We start from the raw sequence: 17,730 nt of genomic DNA, 5'->3' as shown, positions 1-17,730 counted from the left end.
TAGGCTCGATATTAACTAAGTGTTTGTATGTCTTTTTAAGCTGTGTTACAGTTATTGTTAATGATTATATACAACAGCATTCAAAGCTTATGTTAGTGCTGCCCTGTTAACAGCATTTTGCAGCTTACATAAAGCTTAATGATAAATTATGTTCGAGTACATCAATAACAGTTTGGCATTTATGTTAAATTAACATAAGATCAACATCTTTGCAGCAGTTAAACATTGTGGCGCACAATTTCTGCCCTCTGATAAGGTTCATTAAATCTGATAAGGAAACAGACCGACTCTCTATATAGCTACGAATCTGCTATGAAAACATTTCCGATTGCCTCAGGGCTTAAGAAAATTCGAGACTTTGTTTAAAATCTCAGAGAAATGAGAAGCTTTAACATAATTTCAAGCAATTAAGTTAAATTTCAATGGTATTTCGACAATGTTTACAATTGGCAAACATATTTGGCAAAAAAACAAACAACAAAAACAAAATATATATATATACATACATATGCTAAGATCACGCATAAAAATGGGCATTGGGAGGTTGGAGGAGGCAAGCATACAAAGCCAAGAGCCATGGGTGCCATGGCAAACTAAGTAAATCAAATAAAACAAATGGAGGGGAGCAACAGCAATAACAGCAACAATAATAATAACAACAACAACAACAGCAACGCCACTTCAAACAGACAATAACAACAGCCAAAGGGGAGTAAACTGAAACAACGGCAACGCTATGCCATGTAAGAGCAGCACAACAACAACAACAACAACGACAACAGCAACAAGAACTAAAAGAAACCCAATAACATAAAAGCTAAAGAATTTTTGCGCAAAAGGATGGAAGGCGACAACCGAACGACTCAAACAACTGAGGGGGCCAAGCACATGTGTATGTGTGTGTGTGTGTGTGTGTATGTGTAAGTAGAAAAACCCGCTTACAGCAGCAAAAACGGCGGCAGCGACGCCAAGTGACGACCTTGATAAGTTTCACACACACAAATACAAACAAGCGTGAACACATACAAAGCAAAAATTGCTTACGAAAAAGGAAGGGCAGCCAAGGAGCAGCCTTTGGGGGCAATGAAAGAGGCCCGCGCACAATGTGTATGTGTGTGTATGAGTGGGAAGCAAATAGGGTAGGCACAGTACATGTATCACACCACAATCGATGCTAGCACAGAGAGAGAGAGAGAGAGCGCAGCGCAGTGTATGGTGAGTTTCGCGCTGCCCAACACACAAACACATACACGCAATCATATTCGCTCGCTCTCTTTTGCACGGGCATCAACAAGTGGCTGCGGCTGTGGCTGCTCCTGCTCCTAACTCAATTCGCTTTTGTGTGTCTGTGTGCCGCTCTTTAATCAACAGCGCGTGGTGAGCTTTTAGCTGCTGCTGCTGCTGTTGCTGCTGTTGTTGTTATAATGTTGTACAATTGTACTTGTGCTTAACATTACATGATATGTGCATGTATACATATGTATGTATGTATTTGTGTATCTTATCATACTTTGCGTTTTATTATTGAATTTCTTAAGTCGTCCCCGCTGCTGCTGCTGCTGACGCATATAAGAATGCCAAACAAATTGCGAGCGACCGCTTGTCTGCCTCTGCTGGCGCGCGCTCTCTCAATTCACTCTCTTTACTCTGCTCTCTCTGTCTCTCTCTCTCTCTGCCTTTGCAGTCAGCTGTAAGTCAGCTTGAGCTTCAAATGTTATTAAATATATAAGCATTGATATGCTGCTATATATACTATATGTATGATGTTTAGTGTATAGTGGAAAATTTCTTGTAGTGTATTTATCAGGAATGTAGCTAAATCAATGCAACAACTACAGCGGCAACAGCAACAACAACAACTTTAAATGATCGTGCAACGTGCCTGAAATTATAAAATACAAAATTCAACGCGGAACCCGCCAACAGCAGAAACAACAACAAAAACCGGCGCTGCACTTGCTGCCACACACACAACCGGCTCAGATCAACAGACAGACAGACAGACAGACAGTTGGACCGCTGGACAGGCGCACTGTGTGCAACGTCTAGTTTGAGCTTTGAACGACAGGCGAGCACATGAGAGACAACAACCCATAATTAATCAGACTGCCAGGCAACATTTTTACAACAATTTACAATTTACAATGTACAGACAACAGCCAACATTGTGAATTCCAAGCAGAATCCTTTACAACAAGAAACGGAGCGACTTGGAAAAGCCCTGGCAACAAATAGTTGCATACTCTAACCATTTCTTATCGGCTAAATCAGTTGATATTAAAAGCTAATATTGCGTTCTTATTGGATTCGACTCGATCTTATTAGAAATCCCATTGTACTCATATGACGATATCCTATGCTGATTCCTATTGGAAATGCGTATTTATATTCAATTCGACAAATGTTCAATAATATAATGCTTTTTCATTTAATATAATGCTTAAATTAAATTGTATTTAATGGGTTATTATATAAATGGGTTGTTTAATGTTTGTTTTCATCATCATCAAATTCGTATATAAACTTCTTTTTAAATACTAGACAAGACTTAATATTCTAATTTATGTTATTTATGATAATTCTTGAATATATTTTCTCCTGTTTTTTTGTTCCTCCATTTCTCTTTCTTTCATTGCTTCGTCTAACTAGTTTTTGGCTTTTATCTAGAAATTAAATTATTGTCTTTCCAAAATATCAATTTTATGGACTTACTCTTACTCCTCGAATTAAATGCTAAGCACAAGAACATGACAATAGAAACATTTTTGTTTTCTTTTTTTCTTATTTCTTTTTCGCTATTCGAACATACAGCAAATGGCTAAATCGATGTGTGAAAACGAGTTTTCAAACATTAATTCGCATATTTTTACAAATTATATTAAGCTCACACATAAAGAGTAAACAACAACAACTATAATAATAATAATAATAATAGTAACAACAACAACAAATACAAGGAACAAGCATTTTTTTCGTGTACTGTGAATAAAACTCGTTTTGCTTGTAAAACTATTAAATAATTTAGCTGCCAGGGAAAAAATTAATTTATAAAACGAAATACAAGACGAATTACAATACTATAAATAATTAAAGTAAATTTTATTATGAGCTCAACAAAGGAAATGTAATAAATTACAGTCGAGGATTAAATATTTGGAGAAGCCACTGAAGCTTAGCTCAATTGTCTAGCTAATCTGATTGGAATCGCTGTCTTAGGGAAATAGCTGTTTTAAAAGGGAAATAATCTCTTAAGCTTCGGCATTCTATTATCTCATTACTAAGCGCTGACTCAGCCCATTGATAAATAGTTGTATTTAACAATATGAATATGCATTTACATATACAACAGATACATACAACCCTATATACATATGTATGTACGTTTGCGTGCCTTTTAGAGGAGGCGGAGAAAGAGAGCGCAACTTAAAACGCTGTCAAAAATCTTAATCAAATCAAATGATTGACACTTAACGTTTCGCGCAGTGTAAGCTCGTCAAACGGAAAATTTGTATACTTTGTGCAAATGACTAAATTACAATAATAATGAAACAAAAGCAAAAAAGTAAATACAAAATACCCCAACAAATACAACCGTGCTAAAAAGATTCCAGCACAAAGATATAATTTAACTGTTACATTATCATTGCATGTGTATGCATGTGTGTGTGCGTATGATTTAATATACTCTAATATTACAGTTTGGGTTTTTTTTTCACTCTGTTGAGTTCAGTATTTTAATGTAACTAAATAGGAGTAAAGAGCAAGAGCGGGAGAGAGCATCCACACTCTCCCACACACACACACACACGCACACACATATGCAATGTGTGATTGGAATTAATCAGGAGTGCACACTGGCCCTGAGAGCGCATTAAACTTAGTTTTACAACATGCTCAGCATAAGCCTCCGAGTGTATTACACCATAAAGCTGTTCTACAACTGTGCTACAGCAGCAAAGAGCGTAACATTCTTCTTTGATCAGCGCGCTTAAGACGGCGAGCCATGCACTCCTCCTCTTTCTTACAAATGAGAGCGGCGGCGCTGAGAGAGTCAAGGCAGGCAAATGGGGAAATGTCATTGATCCACCACACGTTTGGGCAGCGAATCTCGCTCTTGTCTGCTATCAGTCGCCGCTATCCGGCTGCTGCTTTGCTATACAATGTAAGCGGGCACAGTGGGACGAGTGAAATGGGCTGAAGTATTTGTCATTTAATTGGATGAGCGCGAGGCTGCGACACTGCGACTATGCTGCAATCAAAGTACACACGCACACACATATACGTATATTAGGGAACAGAGCTTGGGCTTTTTCCAATATGCAAAACAAACTTATTAAAGTGGATAGACAAGTTTTAACCAGTGAGAAGCGTGCTGATAAAGCAGTTTGCGCTGGTCAAGCACACTGTGCGAAAGAGAGAGCTGTAATGCACATAGAAAACAAACACACAAGCACACTTACAAACACACGCAGGGACATACAGTGGCTCAGGCTCAGCCTAAATATCCATAAAGACTCGATAAAAATAACTCAACATTGCCTGCAATCAATTTTAAAATAGACTCAACTTACAGCTGAGAAGAGGAAGAGAACGAGGCACAACACAAAAAGGAGAAGAAACTAGCCAAAGGCAGACAAACCAAGCCAAGCCAAGGCAAGGTAATTTCAACTTACCGCTGCGCTCCCGCGCCGTACAAGTTCAAGGCCAAGTGGCCACGGCGCCTCCTCTCTGTCTTTTACTGCGTTCTCTCGTCTCCCGCTCTTCGGTTTACAAGCACTCGATGTGTGTGCGTGAGTGTATAAATGTGTTTATAGTGTTGGCGTGCTTTTATCTCTGAGTGTATGTGTGTGTATGGTTATTTTTTTTTTATGCGCACAACCGTTTGCATGCGAAAGAACTTTCGTTTTCAAGTACATGAAGCGCCAGCGCCTCCTTTGCCAGGGCTATTGTTGTTGTTGTTGTTGTTGTAGCTCTTTTCTTTTTAGTGGAACGCGCGCGTGGTGAACAAAGGGGAAACTGCACTTGTTTATAGCACGCGCAACATTTTGTTGCTGTTTTTCTATTCTGTATTTGTTGTTGCTTTTGTTACAGAAATCAACAAATTCCGAAAATTTGTATATGTTATTTGCAAGACTGCACACTCGATCCCCGAAGCAGGCGGCTTTGTAAATTAATTAACACACTCACAGCTCACACACACACACACTCACACAGGCACAACCACACGCACACTTGGCCATATCAAGCAAGCGGGCGAGCGAGCGAGCGCGCGCGCCGAGATAAGGCAAAGCAATTTATTTGCACTAAAATTTTTTGCTTTTTGCACGCTGCCGCTGTCGCTGAGGGGTTACAAGGGGCAGGAGAATATTTCGGTGGGGTGGGGAGGTGCTTAAATTCACCACACACACAATCTCACACACACTGGAATTTCGTCGAAGCAACACACTCACTCACACGCAATCCGACGACGCAAACGCACGTTTCTCGTTACGACTGAGATGGCCAATAATAATTTTTGGCATTCCTGTTCGCATGTCCCGCACACTAGAACAAATTTGCGACGCAATTGGTTTTTCTAAGTTGCGTTAAATGTTTTATTTAGCTAGTTGAATTGCACGAGAATTTAGAAACGAGCAGAGACAACAGAAAACCAGACGACACCGCGATTACGAGGCGCAACAACAAATGGTGAGCGTGCGGAGAGAGCCACACGCCAGAGTTGCCAAGTTGAGAGCTTTTTCTTACGCCAAAAAAGCTTAGCGACAGTGTTGAAAAGCGTGCTGTCAAAAACATATGAAACTCATTAATTTTATTGCTTATAAAACTAAACAATATATTTAGTATATACATGTGTATATTAAAGCATAGGTAAATTAGCTTTTAGGGCATCGAACTCCTTACGATCCAAAGCTTTTAAATTGGTGCCTGAGAAGGGGGATTTGAACTCAACATCGCGATGCTTGTTCACCAAAATCTTTTGCTCTGAATAAATCAGATTGATTTGCTGACTTATTTGCTCCTGATCTGTAATTGGATTATATTACAAACTTGTATATATATACATGTGTGTCTATATTTACCCTTCTTGAGCAGCTGTATGGCTTGATCGCGCTTCATTTTAACCAACATGCTACCAACTGTTATCCATACTTTTGGTTCTGCGCTTTTTTCCATCAGACGCAACGCTTCACGAGTTTCCTGCCTCCGTTTGTCCATTACAGTTAGCTCTTGTTTGTTGACCAATATCTTATCGGCCAACTCTTCTGTCTTCTTGATGATCTCAATGCTTTTATTTAAGTCTGCTTGCGACATGTTTAATGTAATTTTTACTTATGAAACGTGAAGCAATGCGGTCAAAACATAAACAAAATAATGTAGTGTGACCAGCATACGTCAATCCAGTGTAGACAGAGGCTATAGGTGGGATACTCCAACAGCTGTTCGCATCTGTTCACCTCAACAACAGCTGTTTCTGGTTCTGATTGAGTTGTGGCTTGAGTGCGCGCCAAATTTAAATTTGAAAAAATACAAGTTAGAGGCGAAGACACTTAATATAGCTTTATAGTATAAACAAATCTTATTAATGTAAATCTTTAAAATTCGCTTTATTTCAAGCCACACTGCTATATAACCGTTACAAACCAAAACTTAAGATTCTAATTTTGTATAAAATTTCAACATTGAAAGCTGCTTGTTTTTTGCAATTTTAACGTTTGTAATGCGTGAGATGGTTGATCATTTCATAGAGCCACTTGGGCTGATCATGTGGAGCCATGTGGCCAGCATTGCGTACCATAATCTCAACCAGATGCCCGGCGTGCTTCACATAGCCCGCCACCTCGCCATCGATTCGCCAAATTTCACGTGGTGCGATCTTATATTTTTCCGCACCCCGAAACTTGAGCTTCTTCAAATAGTTGCGAGTCAGCGGATAGGCCACAATGATGTCCAATTGCCCGCTATAGATGCACACGGTGTAGGTATTGAGAAGCTCAGCGATCCATGGAGCCACCGTGTCCATGACGTCCTCCTTCAAATGCAGCTCTACCTTGTTCTCCTTATCCAGATCATGGAAGGGCTGGTTGCCCACATGAATGGCGCGTCGAGTGGCACCCGCCTGCAAAAACTTTCCCAACTGGGCATCCGCCGGATTTGGTTTAGTATTAAGATAATTATAGTACCAATTGTAGCCGGTCAGATTGCTAAAGATCGAGCCGTTGGTCAGATCACCATTGATCAGCGAATCGAAGACCTCGAAGGCGCCACTCATATCCCGCTTCTCAATCAACTCGGCGCCCTTCATCTCGGCCTCATGAAACTGGATCAATCCATTGTCATCGATCAGGCCCAGCTGATAGAGATAGTCGCCGTATTTAAGCTGATGCAACGGATCGGAAAGCCCATTGCCAATGGCCACGCCTCTCAGTGGAATATGGACCCGCGTCTCAATGGAATTCTGGACTTTGTGTATATGATAGGCCAGAGCGGGAACATATTTACCGGCATAGGATTCGCCGGTGACCCAGAAACCGGAGGAGGTGCCCCAACCGAAGAGTTCGTATAGCTGCATTACAGCCTCGTGAAGATTCCGGCCCACATCTTTCTCGTTGCGGGCGTAACCCTCGTCATGGTCCGTGAAACTAAAGCCCGTGCCCACAGGATTATCTATGTAGATCAGATTGTGTGTCTTGCTCCAGGTATAGTTACGCAATTGTACTTTGCCCTGACCCTCGAGCTGCAGCGGCCCATTCTCAGTGAAGAGCCCAAACAGCGAGGAGGCACCGGGTCCACCTTGCAGCCAGAGCACAACTGGCGCAAAATCCGGATCTGTTTCACTGGGGAAATACCAGAAGAACATGTTCGAATTGTAACCCTTGTCCACAGTCAGATAGCCCGCATAGCTCTCCACATTGTGGAACTGGGAGCCAGAAACACGCGCCATTTGACGCACTTTTTCCATGGGCACCTTCTGATCTTCGATGAGGGGCGTTAGGAATAGCGGCTGGCCGGGATCGACGCCATCGTTGAAGTACTTATAGCGCGGATATGGATTGACAAAGCTGTTTCTATACGGTCGATCTGCAGCGGCAACAGCAGCAGCCGCTGCGATAATCACAAGAGCACAATGAATTGCGTTTTTCATTGTTTTTTTTTTTTTCTTGCTAGAATAAATTTGTTATTTAATCAGTAGTTGTGTTGAGTTGCTGCTCCAATAACGCCCCCTGGTTCTTACCCTTTACTATAGATAAGCAAACGTTGCACTTTTGCTTTTGCTCCGGCTAAATTATAAAACTCGTCTGAGCCGGCAAAAAAGATAATGCGATGCAAAGCAATAAAAATTTAAGAATTAAGTAGTTCCGTTGCTGAACTAAGAATAATCGAACAGTCACAAAACTATCGATAGGTCTTAGATTATTTTTTGAAAATGGAAAACAGCTAAGCAAAAATTCAGCAAAAAACGCGCCTGAACTTCTTGTTGTTCAAATGAGCTAATTACAACTGAAGTGATATGCAAATAAAAAAATAACAATAAAGATACTAAGTGGCGTATAGGCTTTTAATTTTACCTATTTCTAGCTAAATTTAAATTCAAACTCGTTTTGTAACTACCGAATAATCAAAAGAACTACTTGCACCTGTTAGATGGCTGAGCACTGTTATCGATAACAGCTTGGCCAAACAGCTGATGATTTGAAATTAAAAATGTATTTTGAAAGCCAGCTGATAAGAAATAATGAAGACAATTGAATTTAAATTGCAAATAATTTGCGTAAGACTTACCGACATGGAATTGAAATTAACTGCTGCACAGCCCAACACCTACATAAATTAAGAAAGCCCAAATAACCGTTAAGCGAATATGGGTTAAGCGACAACAACAAACGCCTTCAATTACCGCTAAAAATGAGTCATGGATAGCAGCGACGCGTCGTTCGCTGCTTTCGCTTTTGTTGTGGCATCGCGAAAACATTCCACTTTGGGCAGCTCAACCAATTGGACGTGCTCCATCTCCCGCTCTCGTTCTCCCTCTCGCTCTCTACTTTAACTATTGTAAGTACCTACAAATAGCCTGATTACGCATATCTAACACATACACACACCCACAAACACACAGATAAAATGTTCGATTTCAATTTGGAATTTGCGCGTGGCGGCGCCTTCTTCACCAGCGAGCTTTTCCAGCTGCTCGCAGCCGGCGGACTTAAGCAAAACATCGTCTTCTCGCCATTCTCGATACAAACCTGCCTGGCCTTGGCCTTTGCCGGCGCCCAGGGCGAGACAGCGGATGAGATAGCCAAGGGATTGCGTTTCGTTTCCAACTTCCCGCCCGAGGTCGCTCAAACCTTTCAGTTCGTGCTGCAGAAGTACAAGGACAGCGATCTGCTGAAGGTGGCCAACAAGCTGTACGTGCAGCAGGGCAAGCAGCTGAAGGCCAGCTACGAGGCCACGATCAAGCAGGACTACAACTCCGAAGCGGAGTCCATTAACTTTGCATTGAGCGATGCGGCTGCCCAGCTCATCAACGGCTGGGTGAATGCCAAGACCGAGGGCAAGATCACCGAACTGGTCACGGCTGACAGCTTCGATGACAACACACGTCTGGTGCTCCTCAATGCGCTCCACTTCAAGGGCAGCTGGGCCAACAAATTCGATGAGGCCAGCACCGCCGAGGACGACTTCTGGACAACCGAGGAGCAGAGCGTTAAGATTCAATATATGAATCAGAAGGCCAAATTTGGCTATGGCTACTTTGAGGAGCTCAACTGCACTGCCTTGGATATGCCCTACAAGGACTCCGATTTGTCCATGTTTGTGCTGTTGCCGCAGGAGCGCGAAGGTCTCAAGGACCTGGCCGAGAAGCTGAAGGGCGTGAATCTGGTCGATTTGGCCGACAAGCTGAATGTGGAGGAAGTGCAAGTGAAATTCCCCAAATTCAAGGCCGACTACTCCATCGAATTGGCCGACAAACTGAAGCAGGTAGGTTCAATACGGTTAAGATGTGGGATATATTATTAATATGGGTTTAGATGGAATATATGCAGTTCAAAGTTAAGTCTATATCTATCAATAGCTCTATGGATTAGCTCAGTGTGAACATATCTTTATAAGATTTTGTATATAGATATAGTCTATATAAATATAGGATAGATATACCTTCTATGGATTTAGTATAGGCAGTTTTTTATATTGGTGTAGATATAATATAATATGGTCAGAAACATAGAATATATCGTAACACTGGTATACCCTGGGAAGTAAACTCTACATTCTCCAATAGCAATAGACTATATATATGTATATATATTTTATGTACTTAAACTCGCTCTTTGATCACATCCATAAAAATACCGACTACCAAATTTCCTAATCTATATAATATGTATGTCTATATAATATATCAATTTGTGCTTCCCTTTCTTTTCTTTAACACGTCAGTAGTTTTTGTTTTTTTTATTATCATTCGACTTTAGTTTCAAACTTTATTGATCAGCTCCCTATCTTAGGAAATATCAATCGGAATTTAGAGTACTTTCATTTCGGTGGTTTATCAGGCTTTGAGATAATGTTGGGGTATTTAATATTGCTTTCACGTTAAAGTGACAAATTTGTGGTTCCTGCTTATGATCAGATGTCGCTCGTGCATTCGGTAACTCAACTTAACTGCACTTGAGTCGTAGACGCATATCTTATCTCCGGCATGAGCTCATCATTCATAATGTATTTAATCATTGTTTATTTTTGTAATACTTCAACTGATTGGTTATCTCGTTGTGGAATTCTTTGCAGCTGGGCATCACGAAAATGTTCGATGAGGGCGCCGATTTCAATAATCTGCTGGAATCCCCCGAAGGGATTTTCGTCTCGAAGGTCTTGCACAAGGCGACGATTGAGGTGAACGAGGAGGGCACCGAGGCCGCCGCTGCCACCGGCATGATCATGATGACGCGCATGATGATGCTGCCACTGCAGTTCCAGGCGGATCGTCCATTCCTCTATGTCATCTGGAATAAGAAGAATATTGTTTTTGCTGGCGCTTTTGTCACTGCACCAAGTGCTTAAAATTAAAACCGAAAAAAGCAAACAAAAAATAAAAAAGAACTCATTAATTTATTTGTTATTTTTATATTGATTTGTATTTATTAATAATAAAAAAGAACAATGGCACATTTAATTAAAGTCTTTTATTTTGAGAAATAGAATTTATTCATTTAAAAATATGTTTTGCATTATGAATATATAATATACTACAAAACTGTTTTTTATTTAAATAAATCTAACATATTTATATATATTCTATTGATATACAAACATAATTTTTAATTACATCTAAAATTTATTTTTGATTTGTTATAATTTCTTCTGAAAATTTCCAATTAAATTTTAATTTTAAAAATTAATTTTTATTAAAAATGTATCATTAAATTTCCTACTGGGTCTTTTTAAGTGCGCCGATTTGCTCTAAGTTTTGCGCGCCGCCAACTTCACGGTGCACCCAGCCAATTGCTCTCAGTTCATTGAGCCAGTTCCGCGCTGAACTACGCAGTCCGTTTCGTTGGTGCAGAAAGAAAACAACTTAAGTACACACATATATGTATATATATATGGGTAATGCGGGCTGAACAATTAACAGTCATGTGGCAATAGGCAATATTAGCATTCGCAACAATTTTGAGCAATGTCACTGCGTGCATTAAGGAAACGGGACAACCAATTCAATCAAAGTGCTGCCAGAGCAACGCTCTATAAAAAAGCAAACAATAGCAACGGGAACAACAACAACGGCAGCAGTAGCAACAACAACAACAGCAGCAGCAGAGCTAAAAAGTTAACGTCAGCTGGAAGCCTGTTGCGCCAACGTCAGCTGCTGGGACGTTCGACACATTCCAATCCGGATCTAACGGCATTTCAAAGGACCTGCACGAATCACCTGTTGCGTCGCAAATCGGAAAGCGATGCCAATTGGGCCATCCCAACGGGCCAATCAACGAAACCGTTAACGGCTGCCAACGCCAAGTCCGAGATTTGCCTGCAGCGCATCAGTTCGCACAGCTACGAGACGGCGAGTAGGACACTGACCTCGGCTACGATGCTCGGTGGAGCGCGTTCGCATCGAGATCTGTCCGCTGTCCCGTTGGAGGCGGATCGGGCGCCGCGCCGCATGAGCGAGTGCAGCATGGGCTACAGCCAGGCGAGCGGCAGCTATTCGCGACGCACCAGCTCCATGTTTGCCAGCCAAATGATGCTATCCTCGAGTGCCGCGGCTCCTGTTGATCCCAATGCGATTTTGCGTGTGCCCATCATTGGCTACGAGGTGATGGAGGAGCGGGCACGCTTCACCGTCTACAAGCTGCGCGTCGAGAATCCCGACACGAATGACTTTTGGCTAGTGATGCGACGCTACACGGACTTTGTGCGCCTCAATGGCAAGCTGAAGCAGGCCTTTCCCCACATCAACCTAATGCTGCCGCGCAAGAAGCTCTTCGGGGACAACTTCAACGCTGTTTTTCTGGACAATCGGGTGCAGGGCCTCCAGATGTTTGTCAACTCCATCATGGCCAAGGATCAGCTGCGGAAGTGCAAACTGGTGCGCGAGTTCTTTTGCCTGGACGAGCCGCCCACATACTCGGAGTCCATGGAGGAGTGTCGAGTAAGTGGGCATAGATAAAGTACCAAATATAAATATGTATATAAACATGTATATACTTCGCTTCCATAGGCAATCTTTGAGGCCCAGGAGGAGACCATTGCGCACTTGAAGCTGCAAATACAAAGCAAAAATGATCTCATACTCGGGCTGCAGCAGAAGCTGCGCGAGGAAGTGATCGAGAAGGAGCAGCTCAAAGAGCAACTGAAGTAGCATAAATTATATCCTATATATATAAATCACGCTCTATATATATATATATTCCTTCCCGTTCACAGAAATCTCAATTTGAACTGTTCGCACTGCTCGTCGGCAAATGAAAGTTTGGCGCTGAAATAAAGCTAGGAAACCACTCAAACAAGGACATTGATTGGAGGCGTGTCCTTCATGTGTGCGTGTGTGTGTACAAAATTATGCTGAGCATAACTCTAGATACTCACGCACGTCCACAAAACATATCTCCCCAAGTGCATATCAAGCAATAAGCAAGGCTCACTATATAGACAACTATATATAGGATATATCAAGTGCTTTAGCATACTACACTGGACAGCAAGGAATTGAGTTCGAGGAGTGTACTGATATGATTTAGATGGGTTTATGACAGAAGAAGTTGCTCAGCAATTGACAATTGGAACTCGATTCGTATTAATAACTGTTATAAAAGGAATCTATTTATATAAAAACTAAAAACTTTTAATGCGACTTTTGAGCACACTTCTCTTTAAGAATTATAGCTAATGTAACAGGACTATATAAATGATTATGTGCTAAGCTTAAGGTGCAGGAAGATGATATTAAAACATACGCTATTTAAGCCAAAATATTGCCCAAGTGCATAACACTTTTATTTAATATTATCCATAATTCAAGAAACGTCAGCGAAGAAACGGTTTCAGCATATTATATATCTTCTTCTTTCAACAACTATATGTAAAATCTATTTAAACAATTTTATCATTATCATATTATTTATCTTAATATACCAATGATAATTCTATTTATCTATTCAGTTTAATATCTATATCGTAGACTGATACTTCTTTAATGGTTAAGTAACCAAAGGAGAATTCTGAATTATATCTTTTCAGTTTTAGAATCTATAAATAAAATCCTGTCAAAAATCATATCATTACACTCTAAGGATACAGAGAAAACTCAATTTTGTCAAACGGTGTAAAAACGAAAAGAAATACAATTATTATTTTTTAAACACATACTAAATATATATGTATAAATATATATATTGATGCGGCTTTTTATCCGCTGAACATTATAACTTAGCATTAGCACAATACAATTTACAATAATAATGATAATTAAAAATCGTTTTAAAAATAACATGCTTATAACTATTAGCTCAGAGGCTCGTCATGGCTGGCGGCCTGGCGTAGGCTTTCGGTATGAATCCATATTTGCGCGTCTTGGGCGCATATGCCCAGAGCCAGCCGTCGACGGTTTGATTGTTCAGATCCGCATAGATCCAGTCGCCGCGACGCACGGACAAATCGTCGGGCGCCTGTGCCTTGTAGTCATATAGCATCACGAGCTCTGTGCCATGATAGCGCAAATCATCGGTGCCAATGCCCAATTGTTGTTGTTGTTGCTGCTGCTGCTGCTGTTGTTGTTGCACCTGTTGCTGTGCCTGCTGCACCTGTTGCGCCTGCTGGCCCTGCTGCTGCAGCATGCTCTCCATGGCATTCAGACTGCCACCTGTTAGATTCGCATGATGCTGCATATTGCTCTCGTTGAGTGGAGCTGTTGTCCCATTCGCCGCCTTCTGCTGCTGCAGCACTCGCACACTGTCGGCGGGATAGATAAAGTTGGCGGGCACAAAACCCTCCTGGCCATCGCTGCGCATTATCCAGAACCAGTCGGGATCCTCACGATTCAGCACCGTCACAAATTCGCCTCGCTCCACGGACAAATCGTTCTCGTCGCGCGCTATAAACGTGTAGAGCACAATGCAGCGACCCGACGGCTCTTTGATGAAGGGCGTGCACTCGGGCATCGTCACATGCAGATTGCCATCCACATTGTTGGCTGTGGTGTTAGTCGCCTCGTCGCACAGCACGTCCAGCTTGTTGTCCACGCTGAGCAGTGGTTGGTTCTCGTCGTGCGGCTGTTCGGGGCATTGCTCGCGTGGCAGTTTCTTTTTAATGGCCAGCTCGGCAAGCTGTGTGTTGTACGGAGCGCAGTAGGAGAAGGGTATAAAGCCCTCTTGGCGAGAGTCTTGTCCTATAACATATACCCAATCGTTCTCGCGATACAGTATGTTCACTAGCTGCCCGCGCTTCACCTCCAGTTCATCGTCCACGCAGGGCGTAAAGTCGTGCAGCACAACCATCTTGGAGTCGGGACTGCCGGGGGGAAATACAGATTTAAATATCTCTTATACATATATTTATTAAAGACTTTACCTAAGTCCATGTTCCTTTTCTATGCCCACACGCACCAGCGTCTCTATACTCGACGAGCCTGTTATGCGGCCCATGCCAACGGGCGCCAAATCACGTTCGATGTTCGCATTTGTGGCTAATGGGGGAAAACAAGTTTGTTGTTTAAGTCTTTTACATATATGTGGGCAAATTAATTCTCTTTTGTGTTATGCTGGCTGCGCCTGCGTACCTTTCTTTTTGTCGCGTCGCATGCGTACAGGGCACAGAAATGCCATATTTGCTGAATTTTTAATTTTCTTATTCACAATTTAATAATAATATTGTGCTCCACTGCGTTTGTTTATGAGAAAATGTATTGCACTTGTACTCGATTGTCCCGTGTGGCTATCGAACTCATTTATCGAACCTGCTCGCATGCTTTTATCGATATTGCCAGACCGCCACAATTGACAGAGTGCGCTCAAATTGATCGTTTCGGCTGTGTAAATCTGTTTTGTTTAGTGTTTGTTTTTGTTGGTGTGTTAATTAAAGTTATGCTTAACAAATGTTTAGTCCAGTTGTGCAGTCAAGCGTGTAAGTAAATATTTGCATAGTGTTTATAGAAAATATTGAACCTTACACCTTACAGCACCTTGAGGCAGGTTCAATGCACTTGTCCGTTAGTCAAAGAAGCGCCACACACATTAATTACTATAATTAAGTTATATGGGTGTGTTTATTATGTAATAAGCATGCAGACAGCATTCTGCATGCATAGATTTGGAAGCTGCAACATGATTTGCAGATCCCCTAGACAGATTTAATATTATTATTTATGCCAGTCATGTTTTAGCCTTTTGTCTTTCAAGGCTAAAAAGCAATGCGTCATCCATTATCCTTGCAGTCTGCATCCTGGCAAACAGCGGCAATGCTCTTTTTTAGTGCCAAGGATGACGGCGTTTGCATTTTCGATTATTTCTGCCGTGCGTGAGTGTGTATGTGTGCGGGCAAGCGAAAGTACAGCCGACTAACAAACTGACCTACACTGCAGACCCTGCATGAACCCAGGCCCCGGCTCTTCTCACGTCCTCAAGTTCGTTTTCATTGCCAAAAAAAAAAGCGGTAGAAGGAAACTGCGCATTACAATTGCTGTGTTACGAGCATTATACGAGCTATAACCACCCCTACTCTGTCTCCCTCTCTCTCGCTCTCTCTCTTTTTCTCTCTTTGGCATCGAAATGAGCTCTTCGTCTCGTTGTTGACTTTTGCTTACTACGCAGTTGATTTTACATCCCATATATTCCAGCTCAGCCCAATCCAACCCACCTGCCCACACACCATTCGATTGCATCCCAGCCCATTCCATGGCCTATCCCAAGCATTCAGCTCAGAGAGCTCTTCTCTAAGCAATCAATAGAACGGCGTCTGCGCCTGGAGCCACACGTGAAACCATTCACTAAAACAGCACAACAAAAAGCTCGACATGATGAGCTTGATAAGGATGCTGTTGACGATGATCAGGATGTTGATGATGGGCATGTTGATGATGAGCATGTTTTATGTGGCAGTTGTGACTGTTGTTCATTCCTGTTCAAATATAAACGCTGTCTGGACCTGTTTGAAGTATACTATGGGGCACGCCATGGGGCTTAACTAACTGGGTCAGTTATATTTGGCAATCACGCAGGTTTCCTAACTGAAACCCTAACCGAACCTATTCAAATTTCACTCAAATGTTTTGAGGAAACTGTCAGACGAGTTGTCCGGAATTTTATGGAATTGTGAAATTACAGCATACTCACACAAACACACACACACGCACTTATACATGGACATGCACGTCATTCACGCCCATATCACAATTTCATCAGAATTCGTAACATATCCTCTCAGGCTGGGGTGGCTTCGCTTGTAATATTCTCGTAAATCGATTTCGTTTAGCTTTCAGTTTCATGAATGGCATTTCAATTTCCCCCGCTCCTAAAACAACGCACATAGTCGAAAAGTTATTCTAGTCGTTAGAAATTTGATAGACGTGTTGCGAAATTTCAGTTTGCCAATTTATGGGCACTGCGAATATGATGCAATGCGTTATGGGAATAGTTTAGAGTATCTGAGAACTAAAGCTTAGTATATCATAAAAGCATATATGAAAATATTAAATTTAGTATATTTATATTCTTTCTATGTAAGTAATATATGTACATATGTTTACAGTTTTTGTTAGCTAGATGAGTAAAGCGAAAAGATCTTGTTCTTCTAAATTTTTATTGAGATCTCTGTATACATTGCGTTCTGATATTTTCCAATTTTTCTTTCATTATAATAATTTCTATTACTATTTTATATATGTTTGTATGTATGTATACCTATCAAATGTAGTATGATATCAATCAGATATCGATTGAGATTTTTATAAAAACAAAAATCATTTTAAGTAAATCCATTACACACTTAGTATTAAATTAGATTATTAGTATAATTTTGTGTAATTTCATTATCATTGTAATTTTCAATATGATTACCCTATGATAGATTAAAAAAAGTCAGGTAATCATCATTTATCATATTATAAATTTGAAAAAAAAAAAGAATTACAAATGAATATATTTTATAGAAATTCATCTATATGCATTCATATATGATTTTATATAATTTGATCGCTTAATTTCCTTTCCCCAGTTGGTAATGCATTTTCGAATTAAC

General features: G+C 41.1%; 5 protein-coding genes across 6 annotated transcripts in view; 2 read left to right on the top strand and 3 right to left on the bottom strand.

Annotated features, from left to right (window-relative positions):
* Pdrg1 (Pdrg1 prefoldin-like subunit) overlaps positions 1–6,405 on the bottom strand; it is a 56,166-nt gene extending 49,761 nt beyond the window's left edge. The window contains exons 1-2 of the mRNA XM_018103560.3: positions 6,081–6,405; positions 4,674–6,024 (exon numbers count right to left, since the gene is read on the bottom strand). Coding sequence (XP_017959049.1) covers positions 5,858–6,024; positions 6,081–6,312 — 399 coding nt within the window. The 5' untranslated portion in view covers positions 6,313–6,405 and the 3' untranslated portion in view covers positions 4,674–5,857. The remainder of the gene's footprint in view (positions 1–4,673; positions 6,025–6,080) is intronic.
* A 182-nt stretch (positions 6,406–6,587) lies between these two features.
* LOC108653188 (venom serine carboxypeptidase) lies at positions 6,588–8,369 on the bottom strand. Of its 2 annotated transcripts, none has more exons than XM_089261692.1 (2): positions 8,218–8,369; positions 6,588–8,158 (listed from the first exon to the last, which is right to left on the bottom strand). In XM_089261692.1, exon 2 carries the CDS (start codon positions 8,141–8,143, stop codon positions 6,707–6,709), a length of 1,437 nt encoding a protein of 478 aa, XP_089117818.1. In that variant the 5' UTR covers positions 8,144–8,158; positions 8,218–8,369; the 3' UTR covers positions 6,588–6,706. The 2 variants fall into 2 exon arrangements, with proteins under 2 accessions (XP_089117818.1, XP_017959034.1); XM_018103545.3 differs by having other exon boundaries at positions 8,234–8,369.
* A 358-nt stretch (positions 8,370–8,727) lies between these two features.
* On the top strand, positions 8,728–11,097 carry Spn55B (Serpin 55B). The gene is made up of 3 exons (XM_018103551.3): positions 8,728–9,051; positions 9,116–9,978; positions 10,789–11,097. The coding sequence occupies exons 2-3, from the start codon at positions 9,121–9,123 to the stop codon at positions 11,059–11,061; spliced, it is 1,131 nt and encodes a 376-aa protein (XP_017959040.1). The 5' UTR covers positions 8,728–9,051; positions 9,116–9,120; the 3' UTR covers positions 11,062–11,097.
* A 405-nt stretch (positions 11,098–11,502) lies between these two features.
* Snx16 (sorting nexin 16) lies at positions 11,503–13,470 on the top strand. The gene is made up of 3 exons (XM_018103548.2): positions 11,503–12,649; positions 12,719–12,855; positions 12,925–13,470. Exons 1-3 carry the CDS (start codon positions 11,678–11,680, stop codon positions 12,983–12,985), a joined length of 1,170 nt encoding a protein of 389 aa, XP_017959037.1. The 5' UTR covers positions 11,503–11,677; the 3' UTR covers positions 12,986–13,470.
* A 406-nt stretch (positions 13,471–13,876) lies between these two features.
* Positions 13,877–15,754, bottom strand: Dlish (Dachs ligand with SH3s). The gene is made up of 3 exons (XM_018103549.3): positions 15,275–15,754; positions 15,067–15,181; positions 13,877–15,006 (listed from the first exon to the last, which is right to left on the bottom strand). The coding sequence occupies exons 1-3, from the start codon at positions 15,318–15,320 to the stop codon at positions 14,007–14,009; spliced, it is 1,161 nt and encodes a 386-aa protein (XP_017959038.1). The 5' UTR covers positions 15,321–15,754; the 3' UTR covers positions 13,877–14,006.
* Positions 15,755–17,730: the final 1,976 nt, after the last annotated feature.

The sequence above is a fragment of the Drosophila navojoa genome, chromosome 5 (assembly GCF_054131105.1).
Source record: "Drosophila navojoa isolate 15081-1374.11 chromosome 5, UAZ_NAV_1.0, whole genome shotgun sequence".
NCBI lineage: Eukaryota > Metazoa > Arthropoda > Insecta > Diptera > Drosophilidae > Drosophila > Drosophila navojoa.
The sequence above is the reverse complement of the archived record's forward strand: the minus strand, read 5'-3'. Positions and strand labels throughout refer to the sequence as shown.

What these genes read in the sequence shown, in the direction of transcription:
- Spn55B (XM_018103551.3), top strand. Translation starts at nt 9,121, where the DNA reads ATGTTCGATTTCAATTTGGAATTTGCGCGTGGCGGCGCCTTCTTCACC. An exon ending in TGGCCGACAAACTGAAGCAG is followed by an intron (nt 9,979 to 10,788) that starts GTAGGTTCAATA and finishes AATTCTTTGCAG; the next exon opens with CTGGGCATCACGAAAATGTT.
- Snx16 (XM_018103548.2), top strand. Translation starts at nt 11,678, where the DNA reads ATGTCACTGCGTGCATTAAGGAAACGGGACAACCAATTCAATCAAAGT. An exon ending in AGTCCATGGAGGAGTGTCGA is followed by an intron (nt 12,650 to 12,718) that starts GTAAGTGGGCAT and finishes TCGCTTCCATAG; the next exon opens with GCAATCTTTGAGGCCCAGGA. An exon ending in CAGCTCAAAGAGCAACTGAA is followed by an intron (nt 12,856 to 12,924) that starts GTAGCATAAATT and finishes TCCCGTTCACAG; the next exon opens with AAATCTCAATTTGAACTGTT.
- LOC108653188 (XM_089261692.1), bottom strand. Translation starts at nt 8,143, where the DNA reads ATGAAAAACGCAATTCATTGTGCTCTTGTGATTATCGCAGCGGCTGCT.
- Dlish (XM_018103549.3), bottom strand. Translation starts at nt 15,320, where the DNA reads ATGGCATTTCTGTGCCCTGTACGCATGCGACGCGACAAAAAGAAAG. An exon ending in GCGACGCGACAAAAAGAAAG is followed by an intron (nt 15,182 to 15,274) that starts GTACGCAGGCGC and finishes TTCCCCCATTAG; the next exon opens with CCACAAATGCGAACATCGAA. An exon ending in GAAAAGGAACATGGACTTAG is followed by an intron (nt 15,007 to 15,066) that starts GTAAAGTCTTTA and finishes TCCCCCCGGCAG; the next exon opens with TCCCGACTCCAAGATGGTTG.